This window comes from Oxyura jamaicensis, chromosome 3, assembly GCF_011077185.1.
Source record: "Oxyura jamaicensis isolate SHBP4307 breed ruddy duck chromosome 3, BPBGC_Ojam_1.0, whole genome shotgun sequence".
NCBI lineage: Eukaryota > Metazoa > Chordata > Aves > Anseriformes > Anatidae > Oxyura > Oxyura jamaicensis.
The window spans coordinates 35,664,474-35,679,728 of NC_048895.1; the positions used below are offsets into that span (position 1 = coordinate 35,664,474).

Sequence of the window (15,255 nt, forward strand, 5' to 3'; positions counted from 1 at the left end):
TTTACATGTGCCACTGGTTTCCAACTAGCATTCAAACCATTCAACCACACAATTAATGACAGCTGCTAAGTCGTCCAAAACATCAGGGAAAAGAAATAGAAGTTTAACAGCTAAGTTGAACTGAGGAAAGCCAGAGTCTCTTGCTAAATATGAGGCATTATCATGCATAAAATAATCACATCTATTCACATTTCAGTGTTCTCTTCAAGACTCCTATAATTCAAAAGTTAACCATTTCTCTATTCACAAGAATGCTAGAGGCTGTGTGTAACAACTTGTCCTAAGACTACCAGGTGAACAGGCAGTCAGTATTTGTTCGGTGTCAGCTGCGCCTAGAACTATACATACATTTCCAGAACCCCCCCCCCCCCCCAGAAGGGTGCTACATTCTGTCTCCACAAACAGGGAACTTTGAAATAAAATTTTAATCCTAGCTTATTCTTTGGAACCAACTTCTCAAAAACCAATTTACCAAACAGCCATCCACGTTCATCCCCTTCTGTAGTAAAATAATCACATCAAAAGCAGATTATAGAGCATCAACAATACTGGAGAATTAAGTCTCAAATTCACAATATTAACACTGAATTTTATTCCTCATAGAAAAAGCCTGTTTTTCACATGAGAAATCATTTGTGAACACAATGTGAGAAGGAAAAAAAGGGTAACAATTAAGTCTTTCCCAGTGAAGCAGAACTCAATACTTTCTACAGATCTGGCACTCTCAATTTACCTCTTTATCTCCCTCAGTAGTTGGTTCAATATATGTTGTATCACTTGAGCTGCTCCACAACGGCAATATGGAGAGAAGCCCAGCTTAGGAACAAGGTGGCTGCTCAACTTCCTTCATATCGACATGGTCACAGGAGCTGTCACCCCTTTGCAATAAGAATGGAACATTGAGTTAGCATTTCGTATTTTTCCCCCTGACTCTGTGCATCTGAGGCTTCCCATCACACATTAAAGGAAATCTGAAAACATTTAATAGACATTGCTTCATGAATATTCAGGACCACAGAATCACAGAACTGTAGGGGCTGGAAGGGACCTCGAAAGATCATTGGGTCCAAACCCCCCGACAAAGCAGGTTCCTCAGAGCAGGCTGCCCAGGTAGGTGTCCAGACAGGCCTTGAACATCTCCAGAGAAGGAGACTCCATAGCCTCCCTGGGCAGCCTGTCCCAGTGCTCCATCACCCTCACCGTGAAGAAGTTCTTTCGCGTGTTGGTGCGGAACTTCCTGTGTTCCATTTTTTGGCCATTGCCTCTTGTCCTATCCCCACAAACCACTGAGAAGAGTTAGGACAAAGCCCACTGTCTCCCATACTTAAGATACTTGTAAACATCGGTAAGATCCCCTCTCAGTCTTCTCAAGGCTGAAAAGGATCTTGATGGCTGGTAGCATTAGCTTTGGAAGTTAGCCAGCTGTTGGGTCTGGCCAGGAGGACTGATGCAAAATGAGGTAATTCAACAGATGTACGTAGCTCTTTGGGTTTTCTTCCCCTGTCACTAGTCCAAGTGGCTTTTCTCACTATAGCACTATTTCCACGTATGAAAGACAGACATAAGGGATGATTAGAAAAAATATAAAGAGACTCTTATCTAGAAAACTACATGAGAAGAGGCTTAAAATTGAACTGCCAGAGAAGCAGACTAACCCAAGAGCATTTGGTCACTGATGGTTAGCAGCAGACAGTTAGTATTGCTGAGCTACCACTTAATATCGTGAAATTAGCAGGGATTGCACAGAGCAAAAACTTCCCATTTTAAAACATCTGGCTGAACTGAATGAAACTGAATGAAAATGCAAAGCCAGGAAGCTGCATTTCTCAGCAATTTCAATGATTATTCTAGTACCTTCATTTAATCCTATACATGTAATAACGGATCTTCCAATTCATATTCACTTTATTCCCAAAGCAGCAGAATTTCATCCGAGAAAACTGGACTACATTTTGCCCTACTGCTCTGTGAAATAAAGCTTTCCCCACACACTAGTGACTGGATGTTTGGCTAACAGAAGGGAAGCGACTACATGGGAAGCAATTGGTACCCAGCACTGTGCTACACTTGGGACAAGAGATCATGCCCAAGTTTCTCCCTGTAAAGTGGGATGGTACAAATCCATCACAACAGTGGAGCTCCAGAATGATATGTTTATCTTGACATGCACACAGGGCTCAATTTTACCAAGAAAACTACAGTTAATTTTTTGCCTCATTAAAACCATCAACTGTCTTTTAAGGGGCTACTTCTTCACATAAGGATATTCACCTTTTCACTCTTTTCCACTACATTGCCTCTTGACTTTTGGCTTCTCTTTCAGCTTCTTCTGACAAGGAAACTAACCATGTGTCCTGTAGGAGTTGTTAGCCTTGTCCTTAAGGACTGTACAGAGTAGAATAAGACATTAGCAGTATTTAGTCTACTTGTATCTTCACTATAACAAAGATGAGGTTTATTTCCTTCAGCTTTCAAACATATCTCCCCATGTCTCTTCCAACATGACCTGGGAGATGAGCAAGTTACCATTTGGCTCCTTTGTTAAACACACACTTTTCTTAGCGGGTACGTAATAGCAGGGTCTGGCAGGCTGTGCAGGTAGTTTGCATGGGCTTGAAAGTCAGCACACCGTTCTCTGAATCAAGATTTGAGTGCTTGCATGACCACATTAATCTCTGTCACACTTATTTTGGAAGAGGAGAAAAGTGGGAGTCAGGAAGAAGCTAAGCAGATGGTTTAAAAGGCAAAGAATAGAACCGAAACATACTTTGAGTGTTGTGTTATGCAAGAAGGCTCTCCCAGGCATTTAATCTATGTATACAGCAGACTTATGGTTTAATTTCCTTGCTATGCTAGCTGTTAGCCAGGCAGAAGTCACCACCCCCTTTTCCCAGATCACAGGAAAACTTAGACCATCTCTTGCTTCATGAAGATACATAAAACCCAGCAGATTTTGCAGTGGCAATGCTTCATTCCTTAGTTCCTGGGCTCTGCATGTATGTTGTCTAGCTATTTAAATACTAATTGACATGACTCCAAAGTACCGCAGGGCACACAACTACGCTTATTTTACTGCGGAGCAAAGAAGCAACCTAGACACACACCTGGACAAATAAAAAGCTAGTACAAAATGAAGATACACACATGGACAGCTCTGCATTAACTCATTCCAGAGAGAACTTACGCTCCCCATCCAGTTAACTCCCAACGAGAACAGCACCATTTGGACACAGAACACTAATTTAAGAACTGCTAGCATGAACCTTCTCTCCTTCATTCCTCTGTAAACAAACATTAAGATCCTGACATATCCATGGCAACTTGTGCTGTGGAAACCAGACTTCAACATAACCTCTTAAAAAATGATGCCAGTTCTCTCACACACGATACACTGAAGGAATTATAAACCCCGTAGGGTGACACTGTAATAATAAATTTGAATGTAAATGGCAGCGGAGACCTAGCTTAAAACCCCCACCTGCAGAAAGAAGCCCACAGGGATTTCGCTCCGATGCTACCAGTTCTAAAAAGCTATTTCATCGCCCTAAAGACCCCCCACACCCTCTCATTCTTCAACACTACTGGTGTGTCTGAGTAGCATTAAGTCATACCAGCATGCCCCCAAGTCTCTTAAGAGAGTTCAAATTTAAAACAAAATCCATAGGAAGGTTTTATTGCTACAAGTCGCATCATTTTATACAGATACAACCTCCTCCTCAGAAGGCTAGGCAATATAACAGAACTGGGATTCCAATAAGACTTAAATTCTGTAAGCTTTCTGTGCCCTTATAAATCGTGAATGAAATCAAGCAACCGTACCATACAGTTGAACTCTTTGAGAAAGAAACTATCTTTAGCAGGAGTGGGGAAGAACAGAGCGAAAGAAGAAAACAGGCAGCATTTTCCATATACAAAGATTAGGGGAAATATGAACAGTACCTCTACTGTGATGGATATTTTTAAGCTACTGGAATTTTAACTAGTTCTTCTTTAACCCAAAGACACCATAACAGACAAATTCAAACAACTTAATCCAAGAAGGAAAAAACCTTGAGCTTACATACTAGCTTTTTAATGCAAAGAGATACGTATCTGAAGAATTTTCATACCTGTAGCTATAGACAAAAATTAATCCTTAGAGCATTACATTCTTCGCATGGAAAGCGGGGCCAAGAATTAAACATGCCCTTCAGCAAATCATAATTCAATGCCATATCTAAGATGAAGGTGCCGATGCTGACAGTTCTGTCTCCTATGCCCAAATTCCTGCTGCAAGGCTATACTGCCCCTTCCTTGTGGATCATAATTGCAAATTCTAAGAAGCAGTGCATGCAAGATAAAGGCTGGCATCTATCTGCTAAGGAGGAAATGTTTTGTTTTATATCTCAATTTTAACTCTGAGTAGTGAGCTAAGCAGTCTGAAATCTGAGTTTGGGATCAAACTTACCACGGGTTTTGATGAGTGTAATTTCTGCCTTATCCCCAAAAATCTGTATGAAGTCGAACACATTTTTCTGAAAGTTTGTAGCCACTAGTATACGCACTTAGCATATCAATTCAATATTTACAGTCATGAAGTGGAATTGAGCCAGAAGATACATAGAAGTATTTTCTCCATTATGCAAAATTACTTTTCTTTGAAGGGTAGGGAGTAGAAATGAGGGAGTACAGACGTCCTATTTTCATAGCAAGACGCATTAGCACAAAATGAGAAAGTGATTAATATGGACCCAATGCTATTAACCACTTGGATACCTTTTTAATTTGTATGGCCCAGCTTTCTAGGAACTAGCCAGGATTTTCTAGGGCTATAAAATAAAGGTTGGAAAAAAGTGCAATAAATCAGCTAGTCCATGCTCTCAAAACTGGATTAGAAAAGCAAGGTCTAGACATAGGTAATCCATGCCTTAAAAGGCACTCCACAAATGGAAATTCCATAGTCTCCCGTACCAACCCGTTCCAATGATTCACTTTTTTCCAACAATCCGTTTATCCATTTACACATCTTTGTTGCAGTTTAAACCCGTTACTGATGGTTCAATCTTCAGAATGACTATAGTGAATGCTTCCCTCTCCTTTCTTTTTTTAATATCTCAGTTGAACACAACTCCTCCTTCTCCCTATAGCCTTCTGTTACAGAAAAGAAATTGTTCTAGTTTTTTTAAAAATAAAAAATACTTTTCAAGACTGCATTCTCTTTACTAGCCTCTATACTCTACAAGTAATCTAGCTTTTCCTGAGGTAAAATGCCTAAACCTTAAGTAAAGGACTGTCACATCATTTGTAGAGTTATCCAGCTTGTGTATTTCAGTCTATCTGGCTTTACTTGGAACATTTACGTTAACAGAATCACATCCAGTTTAACTGCAATACTCGCCAGACCCTTTGCATAGAACCCATTCTTCCACTGCCTAGTTGTATGGAGATCATCAATAAGGACAAGATTCAAGGTTCTCTGTTTAATCTGAAAGGCATATTCTTCCCCAGAATACTTCTCAAGCTTCTTCAAACCATTCTGAACCCTAAATTTTTTCCAATACACAGGCAGTGACCCCCGGCTTGGTATCATCTGCTGTTAAAGCTACACAGCCTTAAGTTTTCACTTAAGTCAAAATTAGTGACAGAACCCTGCAGAGCCCATTCAGTCTAGACAACCTTCTGGTCTGACATTGATCCATGAAACTATTTAAAGTTTTTCACCAACTTTACAGTACTTAGAGAAACGTTTCCCTGCTTTTTCATATAGGTAATATCACTAGAATAGCCTCATTAAACTAAAACCACAATAATTTCTCCCAAAGCCACAAGACTTGATAGCATATTAGGGAAGGAGATTTGACTGCTTGACGATTTGATTTTGAGAAAATCCACCTTTATGTTCATTTACCGCCTTTGTCCCCTCCCCCTCCCCCCGTAAAAGCTTATAAAATGGTTTATATTTATTCCAATGTTCTCACAAGTAGTCTCCAGTTCCCTGGTAGTTCTTGGCCATTTCCTTAGATGCAGGTACTTTCTTTTCTTTACATTTTTTTTTTTAAACCCACCCCTCTTGAAGGAATTCCACCTGTCTATATGGAAACTAATACACCTCTGCAGCCAAGAACCAGGTGAAACAAAATAACCTTGGCTGAATTTTTCCCGCTTTTCAGATAAGCACTTTTGTAAGTGTTTTCCATTATTTTTCTTACCTGAGGAAAGTTCACATACTTCTGTTTCTGGAGAAAGGTATGATTGCAGTTTACCCCACAATAAAGATAAATATGAAGCAAAAAGTGCACTAAACATATAGTTCTCAGCATAATCTGTTACATTTCTATACACAATAGCAAACCACTTCCTTATTACACCTGCCATTAAATAAATGGTTCTAGAAGTACACTACCTCATGTCCTTGAACTGCAGTAAACTGAAGATGATGTCCTTAGTATCAAATATGGCAGACAGACAGCCCACAGCAGAACACTTTCTGAAGACAGGAACACACTAGTGTAAACAGCTTAGTTTTAGGAGTTGTACAGAATGCTGCCTTTGTATCATGCATTTCTGTAATTTACCCACATTGATCTTTTAATCTTGATTTTAAAATTACCATGCCTTCACCTCTGTGTCAGAGCTATGGCCAACGTGTGCTCTTAACCAAGTTTATAGAGAAAAATCTGTACTTCCATTAAAGCATGAAAACACAGATTTTAAATATGTTTTTCCTGGAGGAAAAAAGTTCACCAAGCTAACCTTTTCCAAAAAGGCTGCAAACAAATTATTTCTTCAAATATTTTCACCACTCAGCTCTGCCATTAGTTGTCTGCACCCTAATTTAGTAAACATCCAGCACTATCTTATATTCAAGTTATCAATAATCCAGTCTGGTAAACTGGAAAAACAAAGCCTTATGTTAGATGGAAGTGATCTAATTGATCACTAAGTAGTTTACAAATACTAAATTACACGCTTTTGCCTCCTGTTCTGGTTAAGCTGCACTGACCGCTCTTGTGTGTGTCTGACCACGTGTAGAGCTAATTCACCATGCAAACCATAAAGATAACCAAAGCAAGTAATTTTTTGCCATCTTAGCAAATTGTGTGGTCTTTGGCCATGAGCCTATCGGCATCAAGAATCTGCAAAGAAGGAAGCAAGACCACATTTATGGGATGCATGCTATTGCAGAAATTTCTGATTTGTACTTCCCAACAAGCGCTGTCATCACGACCTGGAGTGTTACCCACAGTAAAAGCACAGCTGTTGCACATGGCAGCCATATCTACAATTACCTGATTTTCAAATTATAGATAAGAGTCTCAGCAAGACAGTCTACACAAGTCTAAGCTCACTGAAATACAAGATAGCAATGAGAAAGAAGAATTTAAGCAATGGAACAAAGTGGCTGAATCAGTTCCCACCATCCAACCCGTCCTGCCCCCTCTAATAAACACAGGTGCTGTCTTTTGCCCATGTTTTATCACACTAAACAGGCAATTGCCAGAGACTGTCCAGTAGCAGTTCATACATAAATGAATACTTCTTATTAAGAACCACCAACACAAATATTTACTTTGTTCAGTCTTTTTGCTTACTATTATTTGTTTTCTACTCCGCCCTGGTCATTCTGATTAGTTAGTGCTGTAATACAGTGCAGAAAGTTTGTAACAAAAATACAAATACATATTCCCAGCAAAGGAGATACCACAGAATATTCTCTTAACAGCATTCACAAGAACAGTGTGCGTTAAGCCTTGAAGCACAAAGCAGCATGCCCATTTTGCAATATAATTCAGACCCACTATTACCAGTTTGCTGCATTTTAACTCAGAACCCCTGACACTAAGGTAGTGGCCTCCTGTCCCCTCTCTCAAAGGGAGAGGGCAACAATGAAAGGTAGGGTAGACAAGCTGGAGCTCAATTTTTGGTGGGCCTCAAAAATAGGAAGAAGCCTCAGTATCTCATTATCCTATTATTATAGCTTCAAGTTATGGTCTTTGTAGATTTAGCAGCCTAAGTTATAAATGCAGCAAGGAACTTGCAACATTATATTCAAATAGCCTTTGGGTGTTAGAGGAAAAGATGCCAATTTAATAAAAACCAAAAATGTATTTGGCACAAGCAAACAGAAGCTAGCCTCTCCTGTGTAGATAAAGAAAAAAGTTAATTTATTTCTTAGAGTCAATAATCTCTGTATGCACATATTATCAGTAAAGCTGAGGCAGCTTCTGCAAAGAGACTTTGAAACGCTAAGGAGGACCAAGCCCCACAACCATCCACCTTCTTTACACTTCAGTAGTGAAAATCGGTTTCCCAAAAAACTGTTTTAAAACCCCTGTTTCACCATAAAGCACTTGGGTTTGTACAGCTCAGCATTCAAGGCAATAACAAACAGCCACGTGACCCTCTTGTGGAAAGGCCACGGAAAAAAAAAAAAATCTGTCTGGAGTTTGTGTTGGCCAGGCAAATCAATATACTTAGTCATAACTCGACAGCACTACTTACAAAGAGAGTAATTGTTTTCCCATTGATGCCATCTCTACCACTTTTGGACAGAGAACAAGTTGCCAAAGTCAGGAGTTCACAGGCATCTTAAACCGGCTTTGCCTCACAGCAGACGAGGCAGAGAAAAAAACAGCTCACTGATGCAGCCGCTCAGCAGCTGCCCTGGAAAGAGAGTTACAGGGCCTGGCCAACCACTACACTGCCTTCTTCACCAGCCTTTATGTATAAGCATCACACAATGATATATTTGCTAATACTCTATTTTCCTTGATGCAAATCCTCCTTTTTTCTCCCCCTCACTGTAAACTTTCACTGTCAAAAACTTCCATGACGCCTACAAAACTTGTGTTTTTAGGGCCTCAGACTTTACTTTTACAGAATTGATTTCTAACCTACATTAATAATTATAGTTTTAATTGCTCTTAATTCTATTATGTTTTTATAAGGGTATCAGCATGACATACATTTCACATAATTTAACTTCAAAGAGTTAAGATTAAGTTACTGAATTCCTGCAATACCTGCTGGAGGTTTTTTTTTATGGTATTAAAGAAACTATCAACAATAAGTGAGAACACATGTTTCAGACCAGGGTAAGGTTTACTCCAAGAGGAGAATTTCCCTTCAGCTTTATATAATTATTTAAAACAGCATACATATTAAAATATTTTAACTTATGTATTCTAACTATGTGACACAGTACTATGCAATTTTCTAAGCTCAAAACATCATAACCACAAGAATCTTTAATTAATTACTCTCAGTTCTCAAAATCCCCCACCTTCCTTCCTCCCAACGGTAACTGCACTTCAAGTTCTCATTCAGCTCCAAGAACTGTTGCCCAACATGGGTGTTTCAATATTAACTACGTTTACCTTCAGAAATGGCTCCCATCAGCCACATTGCTGAGCAAACTAATTTCAGACAACAGAAAAGTGAGAAAAACCTTAAGACTTTTGGGCTCACTTTAAGTCTTCGCTATCTTCAGAGCGAAATTATCTTCATTCCCATCTGTAGGCATCAAGCACCCACAATATCTTACAATTAGAGCAATGTGTATAACTCACAAGAGCACAGATGAGGCCCCACAAAAAATGCTTCAGTTCCAGCACTCCCTGCAGCACAACTGAAATCTGAGCTGCACCATTCCACTCGCATTCCAGGTAGAATAGATTTTATGTTTACAAAATACATCTTCTCTAATCTCACTACTGATGCTCCAGCCTGTATATAAATATTTAATCACAGACAGGCACTTCACGAAAGGCAGCTTGAACACATACCAGTGGAAAATGCATCTTCCCTAAGGTAAAAATGTAGAAAAGTGTGTAGGTTACACATACGGTTAAATATGACACTGGTTCAGAAGCCTTAAAGAGATATGCATGGAAATAATAAACTCCTTACATTAGTCGTTATTTCCAAAATATTTTTAAGAAATACTAATTGATTAAAGGAGTGCAAATCAGAAGATGATTATATTGTAGTTGCACATTCAAACTTGAAGTCATGCTCATCAATTCTCTTCAAATGCTGAGGAAAATAGCAAATATAATAATTTTGAAAAGCAAGCAACGAGCACAGTATTAGTTGTGGCAATAAGACTTACTGCCTTTGAGATTTGCTCCTTGCTACAGCTCCAACAGGCACGCTTTATGCTTTCATACTGATGGCAGCGGCACAGAGAAATATCAGGAAGTCTAAAACAGAAGACTGTTTACAGCCCTTGACCAACCTTAGTCACATAAAGGTAAAAGATAAGAATCTCTGGCCCTCTAAAGCTTCAATTCTTTAACAACACAGAAATAACAGCAGTTCAGTTTCTGAACGCCATGGCTCTGCACAAGAAGGCACTATTGCAGAGAATGCACGCTTGATCTTGGAACGTAAACGTTTTCAGATGACGAGGAATAATACATTTCCTCCTATTAAAGCTAGAACCATCTCATTATCATTTATCTGCATGTCAAGACCATTAACAAGGGGAGACTACAGAAGAACAAAACACAGTATCCATCTGCTAATAGTTATGGCTTAATTTAGTCATTTTTATTAATTTGTGCTACAAAGCACAAGAATTATGTTATGCTAGAGACAGCACAAGAATGGTTTTATCATGCTGTGTTTGCCTGTTTCTACAAAAACAAGTTGGTGCTATAGATTAGGATACACAGCAAGACCTTTCTTCAGAGACTTGAAAACAGAAGGCTAACATAGTTTCCAGACGTAGGCTGAATCCACCAGTCTACCAGATAGCAAGTTTTTTCACCATTACCAAAGAAAGATGTGGAAGGTAGAATAAGAAAAGGGGGCAGAAAGCTTTTCATGCTCAGCTTTTGGAAGCTGAGCACGCTGCAGCCACCACTCCAGGCTCCACACCACCAAGGACACCCAGGAGTACCTCTCACCCTGGGCCACACGTCTGCTGTCACTATGCCACAGGGCCCTCCTTTCAGATATATTTCTACCTAATTTCAACTTTCCTGCCAATTGGCTTCTCTCCGTCTCTCCTCAATGCCACCTTCCCTCCCCACAGACCTTAATTCTCATGAAGTCTATGCTATCCCATATCACCACCAGCAATTTCTAGTCTCTTTTGTCGGCCCCCCCGCCCCCCCCCTCCATTCCCAGTACCTTTCCTCGCTTTCCTCTGCCCCACTCATCCAGTCTGATTGCTTCTGCTTTTACATCTTATCCCTCACAGTCCATCCACCATCTGACACTGGCTCTCCTTCCCCACAACCTCCCAGCCAGGCTGGACCAGATGATCTTGGAGGTCTTTTCCAACCCTATTCTATGATTTCTGTTAATATTGCACACTAGAGAATCTCTCAGAGAGAAAGTTGAGCTGCGCAGATTGCAGAGGATATCCTGAAAAACAAACACACCTTTTACTATTAGAAGGTTTGTTCACACATAGCTCATGCTTTCCTAACCAGGGCATCTTCTCTGTCATTCCAATTTTCACCAAGTCAGATGGATCACGCTCTTTGATGCCCAGAACATATCTCAAAAGCTTTTGATTTGTCGAATTTGGTGTTTCAAAAGTTAACCGATAGATAAATGCACACCTTTGACTATTGCAATACCCAAAATCAAAATTCAGATGGAAGTTTCATTTGCTCTTCTACCAAGATCACGACAAGCAACAGCAGCAGCAGCGTATTAAACCTTATTAAAAAGAGATCCCCTTAGAAAGGTAAGTTACTTTAACAGAGCTTTCATTTTTACAGTAAAGCTAAAAAGTATTTTGTTTATAACAAAACATCAATAGCTATTTTTATTAAAAATCTCTGCATCAAGAAAGCAGGAATTAAAAGTCCTGGCTATTTTAGCATTATGGCACTAAACATATAACTTAGAGGCTACGGTCCACTCTCACACCAAGCAGTAAAAGCAACCTGCTTTTTTAGGGCAGAAGAATTTTTTTTTTCTTAAATGAGAAAGAGCATTTTCACACCTTCCAAGAGTGTTTGATTTTTGTTACACTTCACACCAAGGCACAGCTGACTTTGTAAAAGCTGCTCACAGGAAGCCACACTAAACTCAGAAATACCATATGGTCACTGAACAAGAAAATAGTTATGGTTACCAAACCAAATTAATTCCATTAATCACTTTGAAGAGAGATAGAAGCATGCTTGCTAATTATCTGAGGTGCTTATTATGTATTTCAAAGTTGGAAAGTAATTCTATACTTCTATCAAAGCTAATAAATCAGTCATCTCTGTTAAAGGCTTAGAGGAAAAGTAAAGCTTACTGCTCAAATCTATGGTTAACATATGAGAAACATTACTATGAAAGCCACTCAAAAAGCCTCCTCATGGGAAAGGGTAACATTATGAGAACTAAGTGTTTTCACATGTTCTTTTTACCTTTGTTCTTTTATAGTCTTATTTTTCACCTCTTCTATGGCAAGATTTTTTTGGAGGCTACTAAACTGAATTCCATCTCTTTCTTCTCAGGGCCCTTTGGGACTGCTCTCCCCCCTGTCAGCATCTTTTGTTCCTGCTACAGTAATGCTCTGATCAGTCGAAAACAGCTTCACATGGCTTTCTCCAACAGAATCAGGAATCGGTAACAGTAGCAGATTCAGAAAGAGGTAAGGGGAAAAGAAAAGTCAGTTAAAGGAAAAAAAAACTACTTTCTCAGCAATGTTTTAAAATACAGAACAAGCAAGCTTCCTCCTGAAGTCACATCGCATCAACAAATTAGCCAGAAGAGGCAAAGTCACTAGTGTACATGCAGGAAAGCCCAAACCAGCATGACTCTCCTCCAGGCTCAGTGCAGGTGAACAGTCACTGGTGGCTTATCAAATTATAACCCAGAAACAACCTTAAGTCTGCTCTAGTGTTTCAAAAGCAGATTAAAAAAAGAAAAACCCAATGGCTGCATTTCATTTCCTATGTATAGACAATGGCCCCCAAGGGAAAAAAGCTTCCTGGATTATGCTAGAGTCTCAGATCTTAATGCAGTCTTCCGTATTTTGCACCACTATAGTATCACACCCTAATTTCAATATCTACCTGCTTTTACCTGATGCAACACATTTAAGCTTTTAGTTTCATAATAACAGTGTTCTCAAATTAGGCTATTATATTACTACAGGATATTACTCACTTCACTGTAAAGCAGGACACCTTCCTGTATGATTCAGGTTTACCTCTTATTTATTGATTTCTAAAATATTTAATACAACAACCATGGCATACATTTTTCCCCCTAAATAGAATATTTGGGGCAAATGCTGCTGTGTTGTGTAAGCTTCCAGTTTAAAGTTAATTACTAAAGCATCAAGTTGTTTTTCTGGTGGTGGTTAAACTTACAATTTGTATCTCAGTTCATGTGTACCTTCAGCAATCAGCACAGCAGCCTCTCAATACTAGCTGCAGCTGCTAGGAGCTGCTGAAAAACTAAAGTAACACAAGTCATATTTATTATACATTTTCCTTTGAGTAAATGTTTATAAACATTATTTGTTATAGACAACAATGTAGTTATCACAAACTTAAGTAGTTGCAGCAAAAGCCTATAAATGCTGGTATTTCAAGTATTTATATTTTTCTAATAACCATTTCCCATCTGCAAAGACAAGTTGTCCCCCTTGGCTGTTTCACACTTGATCTCTTCCACAACTGCAGGCTGGCTGCTTCTGGCTCTTGTCCCTTTGGCCTGTTAAGAAATCTCTCTCAAAAAGATCCTGTGTCCTTACCTGTCCCAAATTTTTGCTTGCCCCCTTCTTCTCCTGAAGTTCTACCAGTCAACACACTTAAAGCTGAGCACGTTTAATAATAAGCCCATTGATGATTTGGACGCGTTAGGATCCTAACTGCCTTGTTACTGTTGTACAGGTTTGTAACAGGAGCTCTTTTGTTCATTTGTCAAAGCCAGCAGTCCTATAGCTGTTCAACAGGCTACTGGAAATCCTGATCAGATAGTCTTTGTTCATTTAAAACACACACACCCTACAGACACGTGCTTCAAGTAACTACAGCTAACTCTTCATCCCATTCCAAAGGGAATTGGCCCTTATTTGCTAATATACAGCGCAAGCCATCAATCACTCTGCAAAGCCTTATTTTACAATCTTATCCAGAGACAGAGAAAACAGGCAGAGCATCCTATTCCCTTCCTCAGGAGAGTGTTCTCAACAGAACTTCCAATACCCTCCCCTCCTCTACTAGGGGAAAGATGGGAAGAAACCCAGGTGAGGCGTCCTTGGCACAGGAGGCAATCCACCCTGCGCGCGGGGTACGGGTGACAGGCAGGCGCAAGGTAGGATGCCATCGCTGGTAACATGATCATTTGTTACTTGCACGGGGGCCAGAAATCGATGACACCTCTGGACAAAGCTCTGCCTTCGTGGCTTCTCCCGCACGCTCATGTTATTTGCCACCTGTGCTGGAAGCAGTGCTGCGGCAGCTTATGGCGACACAGCCGGTGGGGACGGACAGGTGCTCCCACACCCCGCTGCGCCCAGGCGCCGCGCGGGCTCCTCCCGGAACCTGCTGCCCGCAGCCCTTGCCTTCTCACAGCCTCCTTGCTTCTGGGAACTAAACCAGGCCACTGCAGACAGGGCGACCGAACAAAGACCCAAAGCAACCGGCTTATCGCCTCTCAGTGCTACTCGGGTTCGTATCGAATGAAAAAAGTTAAGTGCCTCACTGCCCTCAAAAAAACATAACACAATTCCCACTAAAACACAGACAAAAATCCAAAAGTCAGTGCAGAAATAAATAAATTATTTCACACCAGGTTTTAAACCGAGGCTGGGGGGGGGCGGCGCCGGTGCTCCCGGCGCCGGCTGCGGCGGCCGTTACCGCCCCCCGAGGGGCCGCCCCGGCGGGCTCCCCTCCCTCCGCGCTGAGGGGAGAGGGCGGCGGCGGCGCCTACCTGCGGGCTGCCCGCAGCGGGGTCCCCGAGGCGGCCGCGGCCGCCCCGCCCGAGCCCGTTGTCGCGGCAGGAAGCGAGCGGCCTCCGCGGCGTCTCCGCCGTGGCGCAGTTACCATGGGACGGACGGAAGTCGCCGCCAGCGGGGCGGGCACAGGGCGGGGGGGGACCGGGGGAGCTCGGGCGGAGCCATCTTGAGCGCGGCGGCTGCCGGTCGCCATCTTGAGTGCGGCGCGGCGCGGTCTGGGGACACGGAGCCGCCGTCCTCGATAGTTTCGGGTTCGCGGCGACCCAAGGGAAAAAAATAAAAATAGGCCGTGAGTCGATCAGTTCATGGGCTGCCCTCAAGTACTTACCCAGTTCCTATAAAAATGAAGGTCTGGG

The 15,255-nt window shown here is 41.1% G+C and overlaps 1 protein-coding gene across 7 annotated transcripts in view; it reads right to left on the reverse strand.

Annotated features, from left to right (window-relative positions):
• The window catches only part of DISP1 (dispatched RND transporter family member 1), an 89,690-nt gene extending 74,675 nt beyond the window's left edge, over positions 1-15,015 (reverse strand). For 2 of the 7 annotated variants that reach the window (XM_035321613.1, XM_035321610.1), the window contains exons 1-2: positions 14,875-15,010; positions 723-878 (exon numbers count right to left, since the gene is read on the reverse strand). Coding sequence is in view for 1 of the 7 variants with exons in the window: in XM_035321608.1 (XP_035177499.1) it covers positions 14,875-14,990 (116 nt within the window). In the remaining 6 variants the exon portion in view is untranslated. Of the gene's footprint in view, positions 1-722; positions 879-3,184; positions 3,248-8,481; positions 8,641-10,090; positions 10,182-14,874 lie in introns of those variants that run through there. The other 5 variants (XM_035321609.1, XM_035321612.1, XM_035321611.1 and 2 more) reach the window with 5 other exon arrangements.
• Positions 15,016-15,255: the final 240 nt, after the last annotated feature.